The following is a 25,830-nucleotide window of genomic DNA, read 5'->3' on the forward strand; positions in this document are numbered from 1 at the left end:
TACCCTACTCTGGTTGATTTGTAATAAAGTGAGTTAATTTCCCGAAGTTGAGTCTGTTTTGCCCGTGACGGTAAGTGATGAGTGATATCTCTCCTGTCCTTATCTCGACCCACAAGCTCTTTGTTATATTTTCTCTCCCCTGTCCAGCTGAGGAGGGGGAGTGATAGAACGGCTTTGGTGGGCACCTGGCAATCAGCCAGGGTCAACCCATCACAGTTTTACTTCTCATTATCCTTGTTTTGATTTGATTTGTAGTAAATTAAATTGATTTTGTTTTTTCCCCAAGTTGAGCCTGTCTTTTGCCCCTGACCATAAGTGGTGAGTGATCCCTCCCAGTCCTTATCTCAACCCACGAGCCTGCCTTTATATTTTCTCCTCATCCCACTGTGGCCGGGGGTGGGGGGGAGTGAGCGAGCGGCTGTGTGGTGCTTTGTTACCGGCTGGGCTTAAACCATGACAGCCCCTAAGAATAAAACACTTTCTCAGGCCACTCTGTTATAAGTTTAGAGAGAGATCACACCATAAGGAAACTTACTTCGCTAGCCACTCAGCTCCAGCTTTATTGTCAGCCATCTGTTTTTTACTCAGTCTGACTGTGAGTTCTTCCCTCTTCAGCCGGGCATATGGGTGTTTGGGGCAATGACGGTTTGCATGTGTGAATCTGCTTAAACAGCCTGAAAAACACAAAATACCAATGGAGAACACATTAAGGAAAGCAGTCAACTGACATGTTAGCATAACATCCGTGGGATGAAGATGCTCCTGAATCCAACTTTCCTTACTCCACAAAAGCCTGGATTCAGTTGAAAACAGCACACTAGTCACAAGGCCCATAACATGGCCAATCATTTTATGTATTGGTATCAACTGATACAATTACTGATAACCTGGCTTATATAATCAAGCATGCAATCCTTATACCTAAGTTTGCGTGATTATGCACAGATCCTGTGTGGCTTTTCCCTTCCCTAGAAGCTCCTCTAAAATTAAGATCCAAAGCTTTTATAGATTGCTGTCACATGAGCATCCATACATTCCCAGTACTAGACTGACACTAATTCTGAAAGCCACAAGTTATTCCCTGAGGGCTCACCATTCTCTGAGCAGATGAAAGGCTTTCCCCCTATGTGAAGAAGCTGGTGAGTTTTGAGTTGCCCACTCTGAACAAAGGCTTTCCCACAGTCTGGGTAGTCACACAAATAAGATCTTTCACCTTTAAAAAACAAAACAAAACCAAACAAAAAAAACAACAGCAAAAAAACCCCACAAAAAAGCAACACCCCCCCCAAACCAAACCCAAAACCACAACCACACACACAGATTTATGAAAGCTGAATATAGAAGAGTCATACTATCCAGTGGTGGTCTTTGGCTTGAGACTTACACAAGCAAGCTCTCCTTTTATGCACTCATACTTGCATCTACTCAGAAAGCCTTAGTGCACTGGACAGCAGAGATACACTTTTATCCCAAATGGATGTTTAAAGTACGTATTAAATGCTACTGGATAATACATTTTTTCCCCAGAAAAATAACAAAATTATATTTTTGCCTTATCATATTCCTAATCTTGCACATTATTTCAATAATCTATACTCATGTCAGCTTCTGGTATTTTGAAGTACAAGATAATTCTAGAAGGCATAAAAAGGATGGGCTGACAGCAGTTCAGAGAAATCATGGGCCTTGCTTTTTCCCCCCTCCATGAGAAGATTGGATGTTCCTCCCTGTCACTGTCCAGATTTTTTTGGATTGCGGTAGGAATTTGAGTGAGGCAGACAGAACACTACAGCAACTACAAATAAAATGACTCCTTATCAAGGAGTCATCCTTAGGTTCTGTTCATTTTGGTATGTGAGACAGTGGCAAGCAATGTTACGCCCTGTACTCCTTTGAAAACTTCTGCTTCAGCATGTAAGCAGATGTGTGAACTTAGTAGAGGCCAAGTTTCCAGAAAGGCTACAGTTTTGTAGTTCTGCAGTGTTAGCAGCATCTCATCATTTTTGGTATTAGAAAGGGCAGTTCCAGAGACAAGAAGAATTTGACAATGTTTTCCCTTTGAGCACTGCATCCTGCCTTTTAGAGAGTATGATGAAAGACTGAAGGCTTAGAGTATTTTGTTTATTTCTTTAAGAACTTTTTTTTGGACATAAAACTTTCCTAAAGCACTGAGATAAGTCCTTGTCCTGGTTTTGGCTGGGATAGAGTTAATTTTCTTCCTAGTAGCTGGTACAGTGCTGTGTTTTGGATTTAGTGTGAGAATAATGTTTATAACACACTGATGTTTTAGTTGTTGCTAAGTAGTGCTTATCCTAAGTTAAACATTGTTCCATTTCCCATGCTCTGCCAGCAAGCAGGTATACAAGAAGCTGGGAGGGAGCATAGCCAGGACAGCTGACCCGAACTAGCCAAAGGGATATTCCATACCATAGAACATCATACTCAGTATATAAACTGGGGGGAATTGGCCAGGAGGCGTGTATCGCTGCTTGGGCATCGGTCAGAGGGTGATGAGCAATTGCATTGTGCATCACTTGGTTTTTCTTGGGGTTTTTTTTTTTTTTATTTTATTCTTTTTCATTACTACTACTACTACTACTATTATTATTTATTATTATTGTTATTGTTAGTATTACATTTTATTTTACTTTAGTTATTAAATCGTTCTTATCTCAACCCATGAGTTTTACTTTTTTTTCTGATTCTCCTCCCCATCCCACTGGGAGCAGGGAGGAGTGAGTGAGTGGCTGCATGGTGCCTAGTTGCTGGCTGGGCTTAAACCACGACAGTCCTAGAACTGATACTTGTAGTTGGGTAGAATGAAACATACACAGTATATTGTATAGATAGCATCCTATAGTATAGGTAGAACAAAGTAAAGGCAAACAATTTAGTTCTAGTTGCAACCAGATACATTTTATCATTAATATAAACTGAACTAGGGTAAAATAACTGAGGTTGATGTATAAAGTTGCAGAAGTATCCTATTAGAGAGTTTTATTAGACTATTTGAAAAAAGTTGTAATGAATAAATGGAGGTAGGAAGAGAAACTCATTCTAGACTCAAGCCAAGAGAATTTAGGCCAACCATCAAGAATGACTTCCCCATGCAAAGTGCAACAAGAGAAATGGAGATAGTGGGTATTTCCTCTCTGTCTCTCAAGAGAGTATGATTGGGTGGCAAGTTTGCAAAGTTGTGCCATACCACCACTCCTCAGAAAGGACAACTAAAAGAAGGTAACACTGACTTACTAAGTCGGAAGAGTAACACCAAGGTGAGTTCTGCTCAATTAAGTAGTCTGTGTTTAACACAAAAGTTCAACACCTAATTCAAGCAAGTGAAATGAAAACATCTTTTGAGCAAAAGACATGAAGAATCTGGTGTTTAATATTAGGCTTTATGTGTCTACAATAGGTCACATTTTATTGCAAAAAGCAGTCTTGTTGGAACATGAAGAAAACAAAAAGTGTATTTACTTGGTATAAAAACAGCATCTCCCTTTCAGTTCAAGCTCAGTTGGACATTGAGTGAATTGTCACTACATTTTAACTTAAATGAGTTGTCTTCTAGAGCTGCTTTATATATATAGTTCACTAAATTAAAGTGACCACCTCCACACCAGAAAATCAGTTCTAAATGAAGAAATGGTAAGGGAGACAATTGGACAATGATTTTAAGCATTTGAACTCTTTTCTCAACATTTAAGATACACTTTTAATGTATTAAACTGTCCAAGTTATCAGCTACTTTTTAAGATACTTTTTCCTCTTACAGCTATGCTTCGGGACCTGGGGGTGTTGGTCGACAGCCGGCTGAATATAAGCCAGCAGTGTGCCCAGGTAGCCAAGAAGGCCAATAGCATCCTGGCCTGTATCAGAAATAGCATGGCCAGCAGGACTAGGGAAGTCATCGTCCATTTGTACTCGGCACTGGTGAGGCCGCACCTCGAATACTGTCCTAGTTTCAGCTGGGATAGAGTTAACTGTCTTCCTAGTAGCTGGTACGGAGCTATGTTTTGAGTTCAGTATGTGAAGAATGTTGATAACACTGATGTTTTCAGTTGTTGCTAAGTAGTGTTTAGACTAATGTCAAGGATTTTTCAGCTTCTCATGCCCAGCCAGCGAGAAAGCTGGAGGGGCACAAGAAGTTGGGAGGGGACACAGCCAGGGCAGCTGACCCAAACTGGCCAACAGGGTATTCCATACCATATGACGTCCCATCTAGTATAGGAACTGGGAAGTGGGGGCGGGGAATCGCCGCTGGGGGACTAGCTGGGTGCCAGTCGGCGGGTGGTGAGCAATTGCACTGCACATCATCTGTACATTCCAATCCTTTCATTATTGCTGTTGTCATTTTATTAGTGTTATCATTATCATTATTAGTTTCTTCTTTTCTGTTCTATTAAACTGTTCTTATCTCAACCCGTGGGTTTTGCTTCTTTTTCCCGATTTTGTCCCCCATCCCACTGGGTGGGGGGGGGGAGTGAGTGAGCGGCTGCGTGGTGCTTAGTTGCTGGCTGGGGTTAAACCACGACAAATACTGTGTTCAGTTTTGGGCACCTCACTACAAGAAAGACATTGAGGTGCTGGAGCATGTCCAAAGAAGAGCAATGAAGCTGGTGAGGGGCCTGGAGCACAAGTCTTATGAGGAGCAGCTGAGGGAACTGGGGTTGTTTAGTCTGGAGAAAAGGAGGCTCAGGGGTGTAAAGGACTGAGATAAGAACTTTGTCTCACCATTGCCTGATTAATGTTGGCTCTGCCTACATGCTCTGGCTGGCCTTGCGATGGGAAGATAAGCAGCAAAAACAGGCTTATCTTTGAACAGTCACAATGGTAACAGCAGTGATTTGTGAACAGCCTAACATCTTACACCTGCACGATTGGAGGTCAATTGGCAGTCATGGCACTTAGAGGGAGATCTGGCACCTAAGGACCCCCTAAAGGAGGTATCCACATGGGAAGCCTACGAGGCAGACATGCCGTTACCATGGCCACCTAGTTTGAGCAAAACTGCTGAAAAGCAACCATAAAGCCCACCAGCGGGACTGCATAAAACAGGTACTAGGCAAGCACAGGCAGAGCTTTCCCCACCGAAGAAGAGGAGGATCAACGGGATGCCGCTGGATCCATGGTGGTGACTATCACTTGCTTTTCTTAAGGAAATCTCTGCTTCTTTTCCCCCTTTTCTATCATTTCCCTCTTTTCTCTTTTGTAAGCAATAAAATGAATTAACCTTTGAATATCAACATTTGACCTCGTTTGTGTCTTAATCTCGCTTCAGGTGTATACGACTCCCACTCCCCCTTCCATACCTTCGGAAGGGGACAAGGGGAGACCTTATCACTCTCTACAACTACCTGAAAGGAGGTTGTAGCGAGGTGGGTGTTGGTCTCTTCTCCCAAGTAATAAGTGATAGGACGAGAGGAAACGGCCTCAAGTTGCACCAGGGGAGATTTAGATTGGATATTAGGAAAAATGTCTTCACTGAAAGGGTTGTCAAGCATTGGAACAGGCTGCCCAGGGAAGTGGTTGAGTCACCATCCCTGGAGGTATTTAAAAGATGTGTAGATGTGGCACTTGGGGACATGATTTAGTGGTGGACTTGGTAGTGTTAGGTTTACGGTTGGACTCGATGATCTTAAGGGTCTTTTCCAACCTGAATGATTCTATGATTTGTGTAAAAACTACACGAAAGAAGAAGGAAACAGAAGTCAGAGAAGAGGTAGTCAGAATGAAAAATACTACCAAGTACAGAACACCAAGCTCAGGAAAAGTGTTTCCTCTTATTAAGAAAGTCTGACAACAACAGATAAAATATTTACACTATATGCCTTTACTATTAGAGCCCAAATTACTGCTACGGTTACCCTGTGACAAAAACAGTTACAGGAAGACTTTTCTTTGATTGCACTAACAAGCCTTGGGAGAAAAGTATGATTAATTTAACAATTACAATAAGATATTAACAGGTTGAGGGTTTTGTTTTTTTGCCTTCCCAACTGCTTCATAAGTGTTTGTCAGCTACACACATCTTCCTTTTAATCTCTTCACTTACCGGTATGAGTTCGTTTGTGTGCCTGTAGTGATTTCTCTTGTGGAAACACCCCATTGCAGATATTGCAACGTATTCTGCTAGAAGAATGCTCTCCTTCATTTATTAGGTCACGAACTGTGTCTGCTCTTGGTCGGTCACATCTTATCCCATCCTGTATTAAAATGATTAAGAAACTGAAGTGCCATACTTTTCCATGTAAGCAGTTTAGCAAAGAACATCCCCCCTCCCGCAAACAAATCCACAACACAACCCACAAGCAACCACACACAGTATTCTTACATAAGCTCAACAAAATTGAAGGATCTGCTAAAATAATACATAGGAAACCACAAGTATTTTTATGAAAAAAAAAGAAAAATAAAAAAAGAAACCATAACTAATTTAGAATTACCCCCCAAAAATATTTTACAGAGCTATAATGTAGATATATCCAAAGATGGGTAAAACAGCAGAACTGTGCAAACCAAGTCTAAGCCTATCCAACAATATAGCTTATATTATCACAGGAGTCATCAAATAGCAGTATGGGGGAGGTTGGTTTTGTGGGGGCTGTGTGTGTGCAGGATATGTGAGGTGTGTGTTGCATGGTGTGCGTGGTACATGTGAGGTGCATGGTGTGTGTGCATGTGGTTTGTGGTGTGTGCATGGGGCGGGTGTGTGCATGGGGCGGGTGTGTGCACGGGGGTGTAGTGTGTGGGGCGGATGTGTGGGCAGTATGTGGTGGGCGAGAGCAGTGTGAGTGTGGTGTGTGTGGTGCATGGTTGTGTGAGTGGGTGTGTGCTGTGGGTGGGTGCAGGTGTTATGTGGTGTGTGTGGGAGTAGAGTGTGGGGTAGGAGGTGCATGCATGCATGCATGGTGTGTGGGGAGGTGCGCATGTGCATGCGTGGTGTGGGTGTGTGCACATGGGGTGTGGTGCATGCATGGGTGCTATGTGGGGTGCATTTGTGGGGTACATGTGGTGGGTTGCGGGTAGGTATGGGCTGTGTCAGGATTAGGTAGGGGGTGGGGATGTGTGCATATGGGGGCTTTGGGGGCATCTGTTTTGTTTTTTTTTTTCCACTCTAGGGTCTTGAGTTGTCTGGATTTTTTTTCATTCCATGGCTTTGGGTTGTTGGGAACTTTTTTGATTATGAGGTTTTGGGTTTCCAGTTTTGTTTTGTTGTTTGTTTTTTTTATTTTGGTTCCTGCTTTTTCAGTCATCTGAATTTTTTTTTTCATTCTGGGGTGTTGGGTTGTTGGGGGGTTTATTCATTCTGGGGTCTTGGATTGTTTGTGGTGTTTGATTCCAGTGTTTTGGGTTGCTTGGGGTTTTTTTGTGGTTTTTTTTTTTTTAGTTCCAGGGTTTTGGGTTGTTTGGGGTGTTCAACTGTGGGGTTTTGGGTTGTTCGGGTATTTTTCAATTCTGGTGGTTTAGTTTTGGGGTTGTAGTGTCTGGGGTTTTATCTGGGGTGGGCTGGGGGTCTTATTTGGGTCTGGTTTGGGGGGGGAATCTTTAGTTCTTGTATTTTGGAGCTTTTGGATTCTTGGGCTTTGGGATTTTGTAGTTCTGGGGCCCTGAGGTCGGTTGCTTCTAGGCTTCTGGGTTGTCTGGGTTATATTTTTGGTTCCAGGCTTTTAGGTCGTACAGGGGGGGGTTTTTTGTTCCAGCCGTTTGGGTTGTAGGGGTTGGGGGTTTTTTTTGTTCCTGGCTTTTGGGGCATCTGGTGGTTTTGTTTGTTCTGGCCTGGCCTTTTGGGTCATGTTTTTTCCTTTTGGTTCTGGCCTTTTGTGTCATCTGTTTTTTTTGTTTAGTTCCAGGCTATTGGGGCATCTGTGGGTTTTTTTCATTCTGGGCTTTTGGGGCATCTGTTGGGTTTTTTTCATTCTGGGGCTTTGGTTTTGTGATTGGTTAACCTTGGCTGGCCACCAGGTGCCCACCAAGCCACTCTCTCCCTCCCCCTCCTCAGCAAGACAGGGGGAGAAAATAAGATGAAAAGCTCGTGGGTCGAGATAAGGACAGGGAGATTGCTCTTTCCTCCTCACATTGTTACCCTGCTCCAGCGTGGGGTCCCTCCCACGGGATACAGTCCTTCACAAACTGCTCCTGTCAACAGCTGTCTCCACAGCCAGTTCAAACCGCAGGAAGCCAATGTTAGCAGAAGCAGCAGCAGTAGCGGTTGCCACGTGCTGAGAGCAGTGCGAGGCTTCTGAGGTCCCTGGGGGTGATCTGAGGGGCTTTCTGGGACCCTGACACCCTTGGGCTGTGTGTGTAGGAGGGACCGGCCAGCTGGCAATAAGTCTCACGAGAGGGGCGGGCAAGAGTTGGGCGGTGCCGGCGGTCCCCGCGGCCAGTTCAAGCTGCGCGAAGCTGTATATAACTGGCCCCTAGGGAGCACCAACCACCAGGGCATGCAAACAGGGAGTGGCGTCTGTTGGGAGCTGCGTCAGCAGTTCGCGCGGGAAGGGCTGCACACTCTGCCAGTTATCGGGCTGCTGCCTGCTCTGCTTACCCTCAAGCTTAGGCTGCAGTCCTGACGGTCGCCCCTGCAAGCTGGGAATCTCCAGGGAATTAGAAGGGCTTATTAGGCAGTGCTTTGAGGTTGTTGGAAGCATAGTGGTAGAGACCAGGCAAGGGCTGCACTCCGCAGCAGACAAGAATCAGCTACCTAGCCAGGCTGTCCTGGGATGAGTGGAGGAAGCTGCTGTCCAGGTGGAGGGCTGCAAAGACTGCACCCCCACCTCCTGGGTGAAAGAGGGTGCAAGCTCCACCTGTGCAAGATGCTCTGGTGGAGTCACTTCAGGCAGCAGGTGGAGGAGCTGCAGGAGAAAGTTAGCAGGCTATGCTGTATTAGGGAGGGGGAACAAGAAACAGTGTATATTTGAGATTTTATAAGAAGAAATACTAGGGCCCTGTGGCACTGACCTCCAAGGACTACCAGACAAAGAGCATCAACAGCAAACAGACAGTACCTTGGAGAAGGAGATGCCATGGTCTTTGGTGAGTTGTGGCAACAGGATATCACTTCACTCCCCTTCCTCGTATGTATCAACCAGCAACAGATACAAACTCTTGGCAGCAGACGAAACCAATGAGCAAGATTCACATAGAGAAACCACACCAGCAGCACATACTAAAAGCCACAAAAGGAAGCAGCAAGTGCTAGCAGTAGGTGACTCTGCTGAGAGGCATGGAGGCACACCCATCTGCCAGCCTGATATACAGTCAAGGGAAATTTCCTGCTTGTAAGGAGCCAAGATCCAGGATGTCACAGAGACTGCCACAACAGGTTAAAAGCACAGACTACTATCCCCTACTTCTTTTCCACTTGGGCACCAATGACACAGTAAAGCATAGCCTGGGCAAGATCAAGCAAGACTTCAGAGCAAGCTGGGGGTGCAAGTGAAAAGGACAGGTGCCCAAGTGATCTCCTCTGTCTTGCCAGTCAGGGATAGAGGTGCAGGCAGAAGTCGATGCATCATGCAGATCAAAACCTGTCTTTGTGGCTGGTATTGTTGCCCCAGGGCTTTGCTTTCTACAGTCACGGGACTTTCTTCAACAAATACAGTGTATTGGGAAGAGATAGGACCCACCTATCTAGAAAGGGCAGGGGAATCTTCCCTAGCAGATTGGCTGACTTAGTGAATTGTGCTTTAAACTAACGAACTGTGATAAGCTGCTAGAAGCTTCCCCTATGTCCGATGGAGCCAATGCCAGCCAGCTCCAAGATGGACCCGCCGGCCGCTGTCCAAAGCTGAGCCAATCAGTGATGGTGGTAGCACCTCTGTGATAACGTATTTAAGAAGGAGTAAAAACTGCCACACAGCAGCAACTGGAAGAGAGGAGTGAGAATATGTGAGAGAAACAACCCTGCAGACACCAAGGTCAGGGAAGAAGGAGGGGGAGGAGGTGCTCTGAGTGCTGGAGCAGAGATTCCCCTGCAGCCCATGGTGAAGACAATGGTGAGGCAGGTTGGCCCCCTGCAGCCCATGGAGGTTAACAGTGGAGCAGATATCCACCTGCAGCCTGTGGAGGACCCCATGCTGGAGCAGGTGGATGCCCGAAGGAGGCTGTGACCCCGTGGGAAGCCCACGCTGGAGCAGGTTTGCTGGCAGGACTTGTGACCCCATGGGGGACCCACGCTGGAGCAGTCCATTCCTGAAGGACTGCACCATGTGGAAAGGACAAGTGGAAAGGACCCACACTGGAGCAGTTCGTGAAGAACTGCAGCCCATGGGAAAGACCCACATTGGAGAAGTTTGTGGAGGACTATCTCCCGTGGGAGGGACCCCACACTGGAGCAGGGGAATAGTGTGAGGAGGAAGGAGCAGCAGAGATGACAACATGTGATGAATTGACTGCAACCCCTATTCCCTGTCCCCCTGCACCACTCAGGAGGAGGAGGTAGAGAATTTGGGAGTGAAGTTAAGCCCAGGAAGAAGGGAGGGGTGGGGGGAAGGTTTTAAGATTTGGTTTTATTTCTAATATACCCTACTCTTAATTTAATTAATCAAATAATTTCCCTGAGTGGAGTCTGTTTTGCCTGTGATGGTAATTGCCAAGTGATCTCCCTGTCCTTATCTTGACCCATGAGCTTTTCATTTTATTTTTCTCCCCCTGTCTGGCTAAGGAGGGGGAGTGATAGAGCAGCTTGGTAGGCACCTGGCATCCAGCCAAGGTCAACCCCCCCACAGTCTTTTTTGGTACCCAGTGTGGGGCACAAACCCACAACCCTGAGATTGAGTCTCATGCTCTACCAACTGAGCTAGCCGGGCTCAGAGAGCTTGTAAGCTTTCCTAGGCCTTGTGGGGTTCTGGAGAATGCATATTCCAGGTTATAGTCAGCTTGTGAGCCCTCTCTATCGAGTAACCCAAAAGCAGAACTATTTTGCATGGGGCCTTGAGCAACAACAAGCCTTTGAGCAGATCAAACAGGAGACAGCTTGTGAGGTAGCTCGTGGGCCTGTCCAGACAGGACCAAATGTGCAAAATGTTCTCTACACTGCAGCCAGGGAGCATGGTCTCACCTGGAGCCTCTGGCAGAAAACACCAGGAGAAACCCAAGGTCGACCATTAGGGTTTTGGGGCTGGGGGTATCGAGGATCAGAAGCCCACTACAACCCAACTGAAAAAGAGATATTAGCAGCATATGGGGGGTTTGAGCCGCTTCAGAAGTTGTTGGTACAGAAGCATATCTCCTCTTGGCACCACGATTGCTCGTGCTACACCGGATGTTCAAAGGAAACATCCCCTCTAGACATCATGCAACCAGCGCTACATGGAGTAAGTGGATAGCATTGATCACGCAACGGGCTCGCCTGGGGAAATCCAACCGCCCAGGAGTTCTGGAAGAGATCATGGACTGGCCAGAAGGCAGAGATTTTGGAGCATCGCCTGAGGAGGTGGCTCATGCCCAAGAGGCACCACCATATAATGAGTTATCAGAAGATGAAAGGCGTTATGCTTTGTTTACTGATGGATCCTGTCATGGTAGGAAACCATCAGAAGTGGAAAGCTGCTGTGTGGAGTCCCACATGACAAGTCATTGAGGCCACTGAAGGAGAAGGCGAGTCAAGTCAGTTTGAAGAAGTGAAAGCCATTCAGGTGGCCTTAGACATTGCTGAAAGAGAAAAGTGGCCAGTGCTCTATCTCTATACTGACTCCTGGATGGTGGCTAATGCCCTATGGGGGTGGCTACAGCAGTGGAAGAAAACCAATTGGCAGCGCAGGGGTAAACCCATCTGGGCTGCTGCATTGTGGCAGGACACTGCTGCCCGGGTAGAACACATGGCTCTAAAGGTACGTCATGTAGATGCTCACATGCCCAAAAGCCGTGCCACTGAAGAACATTGAAACAATGAATGGGTAGACAAGGCTGCCAAAATAGAAGTAGCTCAGGTGGACCTGGACTGGGAGCGTAAAGGTGAGCTATTTGTAGCTCGATGGGCCCACGAAACATCGAGACATCTAGAGAGATGCAACATCCAGATGGGCTTGTGATGAAGGGGTGGACCTGACCACAGAGGCCATCACACAGGTCACTCATGAATGTGAAACGTGCTGCAATCAAGAGAGCCACCAGAGTAAAGTCTCCCTGGAACAGAGTGCGGTGGCTGGGGTTTCGATATGGTGAGGCCTGGCAAATTGACTACATTGGACCACTGCCACGAACACGCCAAGGCAAGCGCTACATACTCACATTGGTGGAAGCAACTACTGGTTGGCTAGAAACATATCCTGTAAACCATGCTACTGCCCGAAACAAAATCTTAGGCCTTGAAAGGCAAATTTTGTGGTGACATGATACCCCAGAAAGAACTGAATCAGACAATGGGCCTCATTTCCGAAATAACCTCATAAGCTCCTGGGCAAAGAAACACAGCTTTGAGAGGGTGTATCACATCCCCTATCACCCACAAGCCTTTGGAAAGACTGAGAGATATAATGGACTGTTAAAGACTATGTTGAGAGCGTTGGGCAAAGGGGCATGGAAGCACTGGGATATAAATTTAGCAGAAGCCACTTGGCTGGTTAACACCAGAGGGTCTGCTAACCGTCCTGGTCCTGCCCAAACAAAACCCCTACATACTGTGGGAGGAGATAACGTCCCCGTAGTGCACATGGGGAAGTGGCTGGGGAAGGCGGTGTGGATTTCTCCTCCCATGGGAAAAGGCAAACCTATTCATGGGATTGTCTTTGTTCAAGGACCTGGGTGTACTTGGTGGGTAATGCGGAAGGATGGGGAGATCCTGTGTGTGCCTCAAGGAGATTTAACCTTGGGGAAAGAAATAATCTGTGATGTGAGTTGCATGTTGTAGTAATGTAGCAGGAACTAGCTGAACTGACAAAGAGTAAGTTTCGCAAGGAACCGGGCGAGTGCAATGATGACCCAAACCAAGCCAGTGTTGGTGCCCAACAATTGAACATGCTGCTTCTCCAGTCCTGAGCGTCGTCCATCTTGACAGATAGCCCAAGTCATAGCCTGTTCTTATGAACATTTAGAAGAGTGGAGGAAGCCCATGGAATGGGAGAATAATATCTATCTGTTAAAGGACAGGGGATAGTAGTTAATGAGAATGTATAAATCTGAATGTTTGTTATAAACATGGTTTAAGTATGTAGTATACATTGTAAGTGTTGGTGAGAGGAGATTTCCGTAACGAGAATTAAATACAATGGCATGGTTAGAAGATATATATATGTATTAAATTATGTGGGGCCTGAGCATGATGTAAATGGTATGGAATGAGTGGTGGAGATTGTATTGGGTCTGGCTGGGATGGAGTTAATTCTTCCCATAGCAGCCCTCAGTGCTGTGCTCTGTATTGGTAGCTAGAAAGGTGTTGATAACACACCAGTGTTTTGGCTACTGCTGAGCCGTGCTGGCACAGCATCAAGGCTGTCTCTCCAACATTCCCCTCCCCTACCCCCAAAGGCCAGTAGGCTGGGGGTGGGCAAGATTTTGGGAGGGGACATAGCCAGGACAGCTGACCAAAATTGACCAAAGGGATATTCCATACCATATAACGTCTGCTCAGAAATAAAAGCTAAGAGAAAGGGGGGGGGGGGGGGGGCATTCGTTATTACGATGTTTGTCTCCCAGAGCAGCTGCTATGTGTACTTGTCAGGTCCCAATTTCTCAGGACGGTGACTCAGGTTTGCTGATTCCCAGGTCAGGATTAAGGTGAAAGGACACCAGGGATCCTTTAACTCACAAAACTCAATTTTTATTTGCTCACAACAAGAATTGGCATGCTCACCACCAAAATTGGTATGCTCACAACAAAAATTGGCATGAAACTATGTCAGTAAACTGTGTAACATGTGCTAACCATACATCACCAAACATATACTACAGGCCTTGCTTATTTGGGAATCAGTTCAGGGAAGACAATAAGGGGAGCCCTCCCGTTGAGTCACGAGGTTCAGAGCGGACCCCCTTGCTTTCTAGACTCCTTCTCAGCGAGGAGCCTAGGGCCGGCTGAATCCACTCCTAGTCCCAGACTTGGTGAATGGTTTATGTCTAAAGGGATGAGGTGTAGGGATTATGGAAAAGGAAAAGGGAAAGAGAGAGAGAGAGAGAGAGAAGAGAAAGATTAATCAGTCCTGGATCCAGCGATGGTTCAGTCAGCTGAGAGGTCCAGTCAGCTGAGGGGTCCAGTTCCAGTGGGCTTGCGCACGTGGGGCTTCAGTTTGTGTCGCTTCAGTTTGTGTCCTTTTATCATCCTTGCCCCTCCTTCGAGCAGACACTCGAACTCATTAGGCTAATTAGGTAGCCTTTGGGCTGTGGGCTTGGGGGTCGTTTGGGGAGTAGCTTCCCCTTCCCTGCAGAGGTGATCTTTCGCCATACACGGTGAGCTGCCCTGTTCAGCATATCAGAACAGCACAAGATTTCAGGGAGCTGTGCACCCTTCAGCATGCCCTCCCCCTCCTGTTGCTGATGGGCGCTGATGGGCTGCTTTTCACCTGTGGTTCCTTGCTAGGCAGAGTTCGTTGTTATGCAGTTAGTCGTTAAGCAGAACTTGCCCCATCACAATGTTTGAGACATTAACTCCTTCAGTCTCTCACAGTACTGACGACCTATTTCCCAGTAAGTGGCTGGACATTGCCTGCTGATGGGAAGTAGAGAATAAATCTCTTTGTTTTCCTTTGTTTCTGCATGTGGCCTTTGCTTTTGCTTTATTAAACTGACTTTATCTTGACCCACAAGTTCTTTTCCATCTTATTTTCTCCTCCCGTGTCCTGCTGAGGAGGGGGAGTGATAGAGCGGCTTGGTAGGCACCTGGCATCCAGCCAAGGTCAACCCATCACAAACTCACAGGACTGGAAGACCACAATGGACAACTAGAAGATCTTTTGCATAAATAGGAAGGGAAGAAGTGGAGCTGGAGTTGCACTTTATGCAAAAGGGAAATTTGAATATATGGAGGTGAGCTATGGAGACCACAAAAGTTCTGTCATCGAATGCCTTTGGATCAAGATTGGAGGGATAGTCACCAAGGGGGATCTTATGGTAGGTATCTGTTACCAACCTTCCAATCAGGGTGACGAGGCCAACAAAACCTTACTTCGGCTGCTCAAGGAAGTCTCGGGCCAACAGAACCTGGTCCTCATGGGTGACTTCAATTACCCAGACATTTGTTGGGAAAACAACACAGTCGTGCACAAGTTATCCATCAGGTTCCTGGAATGCATTGAGGACTGCTTCCTGCTACAGATGCTGGACATGCTGACTAGGAACAGCACATTGCTACATTTGCTGCTCGCAAACCAAGATGACTGTTTTGGGTTTCTGTGGCAGGGTTTTTGGTAGCGGGGGAGGGGCTGCAGGGGTGGCTCTTGTGAGGAGCTGCTAGAAGCTTCCCCGGCTCCAAGTTGAACCCGTCTCTGGCCAAGGCCGACCCAATCAGCAACGGTGGTAGCACCTCTAGGATAACATATTTAAGAAGGGAAATTTGCAGCGGAGAGGAGATTGGAATGTGAGAGAAACTGAAACGGGGAGCCAAAGGAACCTTAGTAGATATAGTAGATATATGGATGTAGATAAGAACTGTTTAATAATTATCTAGCTTATAATGAAGTTAAAGAAATTTCAATAGAGGTAGACGTGGCCCAAGAGGATGAGAAGTGGTGCTTAACGTTTGCATTGTTGGCCCAAGAGGATGAGAAGTGGTGCTTAACGTTTGCATTGTTGGCCCAAGAGGATGAGAAGTGGTGCTTAACGTTTGCATTGTTGAGGCTGGCTGGGGCAGGAGATAGTCCCTGATAAGAAGCAGCAGTCGACCCCAAAAACCAGCCAAGACCGGCCTTGTGACTTTTGGAACTAATTTTAATATGAAGCGGGGATAGATCATTCCTATGTATAGGCGTATTGTGAAACTTCATGTATATGTAACACTTGACTGTATAAATTTGAAGCGAACTGCCGCGTCAGGTGCGCACGACTTTGGTGGGACTACCCCCCGTGCTGCCCAGCGCTGAATAAACATACCTACTTTACAATCTCACTGATTGTGGAGTCCGTTTCCGCACGTCAAAACACCTATGCAGATACGAAGGTCAGTGAAGGAGGGGGAGGAGGTGTGCCAGAGGAGGTGATGCCCCTGCAGCCTGTGGTGAGACAGCAGGCTGTCCCCCTGCAGCCCATGGAGGTGAACAGTGGAGCAGATGCCCACCTGCAGCCCATGGAGGACCCCATGCTGGAGCAGGTGGATGCCCCTGAAGATGGCTGTGACTCCATGGGAAAGCCCACGCTGGAGCAGACTGTGACTGAAGATCGGCCCGCGGAAAGGACCCATGCCAGAGAAGTTCATGAAGGACTGCAGCCCGTGGGAAGGACTCACGTTGGAGAAGTTTGTGAAGGACTGTCTCCCGTGGGAGGGACCCCACGCTGGAGCAGGGTGTTGTGGTTTCAGCCCAGCCAGTAACAAAGCACCATACAGCAACTCGCTCACTCCTCCCTGCCCCTCTCCGGTGGGATGGGGAGGAGAATCAGAAAGGAGAAAAGAAAAAAAAAACGGAACCTCGTGGGTTGAGATAAGGGCAGTTTACTGGGACAATGCAAAAAAAGAAGTTACAGCAACAACAATGGTACTAATAAAAGAATATACAAAACGAGTGATGCACAGTGCAACTGCTCACCACCCGGAACCCCATGCTCCGCCACTTCCCACACTGAAAGCCAAGAGCTCCCCCCAGCCCACTCCCCATTTATATACTGAGCATGATGTCACATGGTATGGAATAGCTCCTTGGCTAGTTCAGGTCAGCTGTCCCGGCTGTGCCCCCTCCCAGGTTCCTCTGAAAATTAACTCTATCCTAGCTGAACCCAAGACACAGGGGAAAAGTGATGAGTCCTCCCCCTGAGGAGGAAGGAGCGGCAGAGACAATGTGTGGCGAGCTGACCCCAACCCCCATTCCCCTGTTCCCCTGCGCTGCCGGGGAGGAGGAGGTAGAGAAAACTGGGAGTAAGGAGGGAGGGGTGGGGGGAAGGTGTTCTAAGGTTTGCTTTTACTTCCTAATATCCTTGTTTTGATTTGATTTGTAGTAAATTAAATTGATTTTGTTTCTTCCCCAAATTGAGCCTGTCTTTTGCCCGTGATCATAAGTGGTGAGTGATCCCTCCCTGTCCTTGTCTCGACCCAGGAGCTTTTCTTTATATTTTCTCCTCATCCCACTGTGGCCGGGGGCTGGGGCAGAGGAGTGAGCAAGTGGCTTCATGGTGCTTTGTTACCAGCTGGGATTAAACCACAACAAAGACTTACTTGACAACATAACTACCAATGGTAGCCTTGGATACAGCAATCACAACATTATGGAATTTAAGATCCTGCCAAGCACACTAAAGACCAGTAGTAGGACAAAGACCCTCGATTTTAGAAGACCCAACTTCAATGTGCTCAGAGCCCAGCTGCAAGGGATTCCATGGGAAGCTGTATTGGATCTGGCTGAGATGCATTAATTCTCCCCATAGCAGCCCTCATAGTGCTGTGCTCTGTATTGGTAGCTAGAAAGGTATTAATAACACACCAGTGTTTTGGCTACTGCTGAGCAGTTCTGGCACAGCTTCAAGGCTGTCTCTCCAACATTCCCCCCCCCCTCACTGGCAGTCTGGGAGTGGGCAAGATTTTGGGAGGGGACATAGCCAGGGCAGCTGACCCAAACTGACCAAATGGATATTCCAAACCATATGACGTCAGCTCCGCTATAAAAGCTAAGTAAAGGGAGACGGAAGTGGGGGCATTCGTTATTTACATTTGTCTTCCGGAGCAACCGCTACGAGTACTGAAGCCCTGCTTCCCAGGAAGTGGCCAGACATCGCCTGCTGATGGGAAGTAGAGAATAAATCTTTTGTTTTCCTTTGCTTTTGTGTGCGACCTTTGCTTTTGCTTTATTAATCTGTCCTTATCTCGATGATGAGCCTTTCATTATATTTTCTCTCCCCTGTCCAGCTGAGGAGGGGGAGTGATAGAGTGGCTTTGGTAGACACCTGGCATCCAGCCAGGGTCAACCCACCACAGAAGCATCCATGGAGGGCAAAGGAGCTTGTGAGGGCTGGGAGTTATTCAAGAACAGCATCCTGGAAGCACAAGAACAGTCCATCCCCTACAAAGGGAAAGGAAGAAGGCAGAACAAGAGACCACCCTGGCTTAACAATGACCTTATGGGTGTGCTTAAAAGCAAAAAAGCAGCATACCAGCTATGGAAAGGCAGCCAAATAGCCGTCAAGGACTACAAAAACCTTGCTAGGGCATGCAGAGATGCAGTCAGGAAGGCTAAGGCTCAGCTAGAACTGAAATTGGCCAGAGCTGTCAAGAACAACAAGAAAGGGTTCTTCAGGTACATGAGCAGTAAGCAGAAGCACAAGGAAGACATAGGTCCATTGCTAAACAGGGCAGGGAAACTAGTTACTAATAATGCTGACAATGCAGAGGTTCTCAATACCTTCTTTGCCTCTGTCTTTACTGGTGTAGCTGGACCCCAGATCACAAGATCAAGTAGCTGCAACAACGCATGTGTCGACCCACCAGTAGTGGAGGAAGGGCTGGTCTGCAGCCTCTTGCAAGGGCTCAACCCACAGAAATCTATGGGCCTGGACAGAATCCACCCCAGGGCGTTAGGAGAAGTGGCTGACTGTTGCAAGGCCACTGTCTATAATCTTTGAAAAGTCGTGGAGATCAGGGGATGTCCCTGATGACTGGAAGAGGGCAGATGTCATACTCATCTACAAGAAGGGCCCAAAAGAGGACCCAGGAAACTACAGGCCCATTAGTCTTGCTTCATTCCCTGGGAAAGTAATGGAACGAGTCCTCCTAGAAGCTCTCACAAACCTAATGAAGCAGGTGATTGGGAAAAGCCAACATGGATTTACCAAAGGCAAATCTTGCCAGACTAACCTGATCACCTTCTACAACAAAATAACATCTTCTGTTGACACGGGGAGAGCAGTGGATGTTGTTTACCTGGACTTCAGCAAAGCGTTTGACACTGTTTCCCACAGCCTTCTCCTGGACAAACTGGCAAGACACAGATTGGATGGGTGGTCTGCAAGGTGGGTAGGAAATTGGCTAACGGGTTGCACTCAGAGGGTGGTGATCAATGGTTTTTACTCAGGCTGGCAGCCTGTCACAAGTGGGGTCCCCCAGGGATTGATACTGGGCTCCACACTATTCAACATCTTCATAAATGATCCAGACAATAGGATTGAAAGCACCTCACCAAGTTTGCTGATGACACCAAACTGGGTGGTAAGGTGAACACGTCAGAAGTGTGAGCCATCTTACAGAGAGACATGGACAGGCTGGAAGAGTGGGCTAGGAAGAACAGTATGAAGTTTAACAAAGACAAGTGCAAAATCCTGTACCTGGGTCAGAATAACCAAAGACCCCAGTACAGGCTAGGATCTGTGTGGCCAAAGAGCAGCTTTGTTGAAAGGCACCTGGGGGCCCTGGTGGACAACAAGCTGAACATGAGTCAGCAGTGCACCACTGCAGCAACAAAGGCAAATTGGATCCTAGGCTGCATCCACAGGGGCATTACTAGCAGAGATAGAGATGTGATCATTCCACTCTACTCAGCGCTTGTCAAGCTGTACCTGGAGTACTGTGTCCAGTTCTGGTCCCCACAATTCAAGAAAGATGTGGACAGACTGGAAAGGGTCCAAAGGAGGGCCACGAAGATGATCAAAGGGCTGGAGAACCTGCCCTATGAGGAAAGCTTGGAGGAGTTAGGTCTTTTCTCCCTGAAGAAGAGAAGGCACGTGGGGGAGGAGACCTCCTAACAGTATTCCAGTATTTAAAAGGTGGCTACAAAGGGGACAGAGGCTCTGTCTTCACAAGGAGCCCCATGGACAAGACAAGGGGCAAGAGGTACAAGTTGCACCGGGAGAGGTTTCATCTTGACATAAGAAAGAATTTTTTCACAGTGAGAACAATCAATCACTGGAACAAAATCCCCAGGGATGTGGCAGAGTCCCCATCACTGGAGATATTCAAGATACGATTGGACAGGGTGCTAGATAATCTCATTGTTAAAGAATTTTCAAATGTGGCTTTCTCTAGGTTTGCTTTATTAACAACTCAGAGTTGGGCCACCACTCTGGTGCAACCTTCCAAAGATTTCCCAATCTTATATACCTTTTTACCACCCATTGTCCCAGTTCAAAGTCTTTGTAATTTTCCAGTCGATCTCGGTTCCCATGCCGTTATCATTCATCAATTTATCTCATTAATTCTCGTGTCCCGGTTCTTCTGAAGTTAGTGGTCGTAGGCAGAAGGTCTTGGGTCACCACAATCACTTATCTTCTTACGCATCAAAGATTACCTTTGAATTTCTGAAAATCACTCAGGCTATTCTATTAATTTATCTTGTTCTAAAGTTAATCACTTACTCCCATGTCTTAGGTCTAAGATGTATGATCCCTCTTCTATTGATTCAGCTTGACTGGGTTTCAAGCCAGCCATGGAGGGGGACACACATAGGACAAATAAGCAGCTTATGCATATTGTTTTATAAGCACCTGCATTCTATTAATCATATCTAAAACAATTTCTAATCATTAGCTATATGTCTAATATGAATAGTCTTTTAAAAAAAACAATAAGGCTTAAGGCCTAGTTCCTGAATAGTCTTAGAAACAATAAAGCTTAAGGCCTAGCTCCTTTTACACTCATCTAGGCTTTCTTTTCCACAGAAGGCAGGACCAGATGATCTTTCAAAGTCCCTTCCAACCTGGGCTCTTCTATGATTCTCTGAATCTCCAACATGGGTCATTCCCATGGGCTGCAGTTCTTCAAGAGCTGCTCCAGCATGGGTCCTTTCCATGGGGTACAGTCCATCAGGATAAGACTGCTCCAGTGTGGGTCCCCTGTGGGGCCACAGGTGCTGCCAGAAAAAGTGCTCCTGCGTGGGCTCCTCTCCACAGGCCACAGTTCCTGCCAGGAGCTTCTCCAGCATAGGCTCTCCATGGGCTGCAACTTCCTTTAGGGCATATCCACCTGCTCTGGATTGAGGTTGGGTTTTATTTTGGGTCTGCGAGTTTTGTGGGGTTTTTTGAGGGTTTTGGATTCCGATGGTTTTGAGGTCTTTAGTTTGGGGATTTTCAGATTCTGGAGTTTTGGGATTTGGGGGTTTTGAGATTGTTTGGTTCTGGGCTTTTGGGTCACCTGGGATTTTTTTTTTGTTCAGGCTTTTGGGGCATCTGGGTTTCTTGGTTTTGACTCTGGGTTTTGGGGGTTTTCTTGGTTCAGGGCTTTTGGGTTGTCTAGGTTTTTTGTTTGGTTCTGGGCTTTTAGTTTTTGGGTTCTGGGGTTTGGGTTTCTAGGGCTTTGGGGGTTCTGGGGTGATTTTTTTTTTTAGTCCTAGGGGTTGTTCTGGGGATTGTTTTTTATCATAGTGGGTTTGGGAATATTTTTTGGTCCTGGGGGGGTTGGGGATTTTTTCTAGGGTTTTTTTGGTTCTGTGCTTTTGGGTCATCTGGTTGGGGGGAGGGGTGGTGTCAGTTCCAGGCTTTTGGGGTGTTTGTTTTGGGTTGGGTTTTTTTGTTTGTTTCCAGGCTTTTGGGTCATTTGGGTTTGGTTTTTTTTTTTCACCTGGGCTTTTGGAATTTAGTGTTTTTCTTGGTTTGGGGCTTTTGGGTCCACTGGTTTTTTTTATGGTTCCGGACTTTTGGGTCATGTGGGTTGGTTGGTTGTTTGCTCCTATTTTTGGGCTTTTGTTTTGTCTGGGATTTTGGGTTCTAGGCTTTTGGATCATCTGGGTCTTTTTGGTTCCGAGCTTTGGGTTCATCATTGTTTTTTCAGTTCCAAGCATTTGGGTGGTTTTGTTTATTTTGGTTCTGGGCTATCGGATCTCTCGTTCTCTTTGGTTCCAGGATATTGATTTTCAGTTTTTCTTTGGTGCTGGGCTTTTGGGGGGGCTGGGTTTGGCATGTTTTTCTTTTAGCGTGTTTGTTTTGGGTTTGGGTTTTTTGTTTGGCATTTGGGGGGGCTGCATTTGGCATGTTTTGGGTGACGTTTTTGTTTTTTTTTTTTCCATTCAGTGGTTCGTGGGGCTGGGTTTGACACAGTTTTGGTTTGGTGTATTTTGGGTGGGATTTTTTGTTCAGTAGTTTGGGGGACTATGTTTGGCATGGTTATGGTTTGGCTTCTTTTGGGGGTGGGTGGTTCTCTGGTTGGCAGGGCTAGGTTTGGCAAAGGGGTTTTTTTGTGTCATTTGAGGGGTGGTGGTGGCAGGTTTTGATTTTCTTTCATGTGTTTGTGACCAGTACCCCCTGCTCCTGACCCCTGGTAATGTGGTTAGCATAACGTCATATGATGTCAGCTCAGCTATGAATGCTAAGTAAAGGGAGACGGAAGTGGGGGCATTCGTTATTACAACATTTGTCTTCCGGAGCAACTGCTACGCGTACTGAAGCCCTACTTCCTGGGAAGTGACTGGACATCGCCTGCTGATGGGAAGTAGAGAATAAATCTTTTGTTTTCCTTGCCTTCCACGCACAGCTTTGCTTTTGCTTTATTAAAATGCCTTTATCTTGACCCACAAGTTTTTTTCCATCTTATTTTCTCTCCCCTGTCCAGTTGAGGAGGGGGAGTGATAGAGCAGCTTGGTGGGCACCTGGCATCCAGCCAAGGTCAATCCCCCCCAGTCCTTTTTGGTGCCCAACATGGAGCTCGAGGAATTCAATATAAGGATAGTAATTGGGAGCAGTAACAGGCAAAACATGGACTGAGCACAGCTAGAGAGCAATGAATGGAATGACTGTGGGGAATATTGGTTGTTGTAATTGTGGTGAAGGGACGAGGGGTGGATTGTGTGTAATTTGTCCACTTTCGTTCAGTGTTGTGATGACGTTATTTTGATTTTGGTGTGGGGAATTCTTTTTGTTGCTGTGAGTGAAGTTTGTGAAGACTGTGTGATGAATGTGGATTTTAATGATAATTCTTAAATATGTGATTCACAGAGGTGAGGGGTGGAATGTATTGTGTTTGTGTGGCAAGGTTGTGGTAGCTGGGGGGGGCTACAGAGGTGGCTTCTGTGAGAAGCTTCTAGAAGCTTCCCCTATGTCCGATAGAGCCAATGCCAGCTGGCTCCAAGACAGACCCACCACTGGCCAAGGCCAAGCCAATCAGCAATGGTGGTAGCAATTCTGTGATAACATATTTAAGAAGGGGAAAAAAACCTGCGTGACACCAACAGCAGCCAAAGAGAGGAGTGAGAATATGTGAGAGAAACAACCCTGCAGGCACCAAGGTCAGTGAAGAAGGAGGGGGAGCAGGTGCTCCAGGTGCCAGAGCAGAGATTCCCCTGCAGCCTGTGGTGAAGACCATGGTGAGGCAGGCTGTCCCCCTGCAGCCCATGGAGGTCCACGGTGGAGCAGATATCCACCTGCAGCCCATGGAGGTCCACAGTGGAGCAGGTGGATGCCCAAAGGAGGCTGTGACCCCATGGGAAGCCCGCGCTGGAGCAGGCTCCTGGCAGGACCTGCAGACCCATGGAGAGAGGAGCCCACGCTGGAACAGGTTTTCTGGCAGGACTTGTGACCCCGTGGGGGACCCACGCTGGAGCAGTGTGCTCCTGAAGGACTGCACACCGTGGAAGGGACCCATGCTGGAGCAGTTTGTGAAGAACTGCAGCCCATGGGAAGGACCCACGTTGGAGAAGTTTGTGAAGGACTGTCTCCTGTGGGAGGGACCCCACGCTGGAGCAGGGGAAGAGTGAGGAGTCCTCCCCCTGAGGAGGAAGGAGCGGCAGAGACAACGTGTGATGAACTGACTGCAAGCCCCATTTCCCGTCCCCCTGCGCTGCTTAGGGGAAGGAGGTAGAGAAAATAGGGAGAGAAGTTGAGCCCAGGAAGAAGGTAGGGGTGGGGGGAAGGTGTTTTAATATTTGTTTTTATTTTCTCGTTAGCTCACTCTGATTTGATTGGTAATAAATTCAATTAATTTTCCCTAAGTCAAGCCTGTTTTGCCTGTCACCATAATTGGTGAGTCATCTCTCCCTGTCCTTATCTCGATCCAGGAGCCTTTTGTTATAGTTTCTCTGCCTTGTCCATCTGAGGAGGGGGAGTGATAGAGAGGTTTTGGTGGGTACCTGGTATCCAGCCAGCATCAACCCACCACACCCCGTCACAGAACTGGGAAATGTAGCAGCACACAGAGCACTGTCTATAAAATCAAGCAGTTACAAGTCCTAAATGGGGAACTTGGACTGGAACTGCTGCTGGACAGTGAGACCCATGAATCTCTGGTGGCCAGGGACGCCTCCACCATCGTCTGCTTCCTCTGAGGATTAAGTGACTCATATTCTTTTATATGATTTCCAAGTCTAGATTATGATTGTTATTTTGATACAGCAAACCATGTATTAATATTTGACCGGATCTGCAGAGGGTCCAGGTGATTAGAAAATATAAGTTAAGTTGTATTATAAAGTATGTATTACGCTACTTATAGATTGTACTATATTGATTCTGCTTGTAGAAATCCTGTGCCATTCTAATAATAAATTCTGTGCTATAATAATCATAATATCCTGTTAAGAAAATAAAGCTTCAACTTCAAATATGATTTAGTGCCATCATCATTCTGCCAAGGATACCTAAAACAACCCTTAGTGTCGGGTGACAGTGCTTTACAGGGGTTTTTGGTTCAGAGGTTCTGGGGGATTTATTTGGCTGTCCTGGTTTCGGCTGGGATAGAGTTAATTTTCTTTCTAGTAGCTGGTATAGTGCGGCGACTGAATCAAGTGCTCAAGCTCTCTGTGCAAGATTCCCTTTATATCACAAAAGGATCAAACTTATATATGTTTCAACAAAGGTCTAGAAAGTACTAACGGCTCACAGCCAATACTGCCAACACAGGAGGGCATATCTGGCTCAGCTGGGATGTTTGCCAGTCCTCAGAACAAAGATAAAAACATTCCATAGACATACTCGTGACTGTCTTCAGCCACATCTTCCCAGGCCTACACAAGGCCATCCTCCAACCTGACCTTGTGAAACTAGTTCTTCAAAGGCTTGGCAAACATGCAGCACAACAAATTCTAACGGTCACTCTTGAAAACAAATGCCAGGTGTTCTGAGCTGCTCCCACATCTCCCCCTTTTTTGTTTAGGAACATCAGATTCACGAGGAAGGCAGCAAGGACTCTAGCTTCGAACTGACGCAATCCTCGTACTGCTCCTCAGATGATTCTGATTGCTGCAAACACACAAATGATTAATAACCCTCCAACAGCAATACAAATTCAGATACACAGATTTAAACCTTCAAACCATGTTTTTGGATTTAAGCATTTAACACTATTAGACAATTCTTTGAAAAATACCTTATTCTGCTAATTTTGTGTATTTCCCGTTTGATCTTGTAATATCTGTGCAAGACCTTAGATCTCTCCTGCAATATTAGTAGCAAATGCGCCTTGCAAATGCGCCTTCACCTAATTCCAATCACATACACTTTCATTCCTTTGTAAAGGAGTTACACAGAGCCCTTGTTTTCGAAATTCCCAATTACAATGTAATTTCATTCTATTTTGTAATGCACTGATGTGCGGAAACGGACTCCACAATCAGTGAGATTGTAAAGTAGGTATGTTCATTCAGCGCTGGGCAGCACGGGGGTAGTCCCACCAAAGTCGTGCGCGCCCGAGTCGGCAGTTAGTTTCAAGTTTATACAGTCAAGTGTTACATATTCACAATACGCCTATACATATGCATGACCTGTCCCCGCTTCATATTAAAATTAGCTCCGAGAGGTCATTTCCATAGTCTCCTCTCAACTGCGCTTGCGCAGTGCCTC

At 46.6% G+C, this 25,830-nt stretch overlaps 1 protein-coding gene across 1 annotated transcript in view; it reads right to left on the reverse strand.

The window, feature by feature from the left end:
• Positions 1–531: 531 nt before the first annotated feature.
• LOC121232992 (zinc finger protein 367-like) overlaps positions 532–25,830 on the reverse strand; it is a 44,459-nt gene continuing 19,160 nt past the window's right edge. Inside the window, 3 exon segments of the mRNA XM_041121541.1 lie at positions 532–674; positions 1,094–1,213; positions 6,056–6,206. Coding sequence (XP_040977475.1) covers positions 532–674; positions 1,094–1,213; positions 6,056–6,206 — 414 coding nt within the window.

Source organism: Aquila chrysaetos (assembly GCF_900496995.4).
Source record: "Aquila chrysaetos chrysaetos chromosome W unlocalized genomic scaffold, bAquChr1.4 W_unloc_2, whole genome shotgun sequence".
Taxonomy (NCBI): domain Eukaryota; kingdom Metazoa; phylum Chordata; class Aves; order Accipitriformes; family Accipitridae; genus Aquila; species Aquila chrysaetos.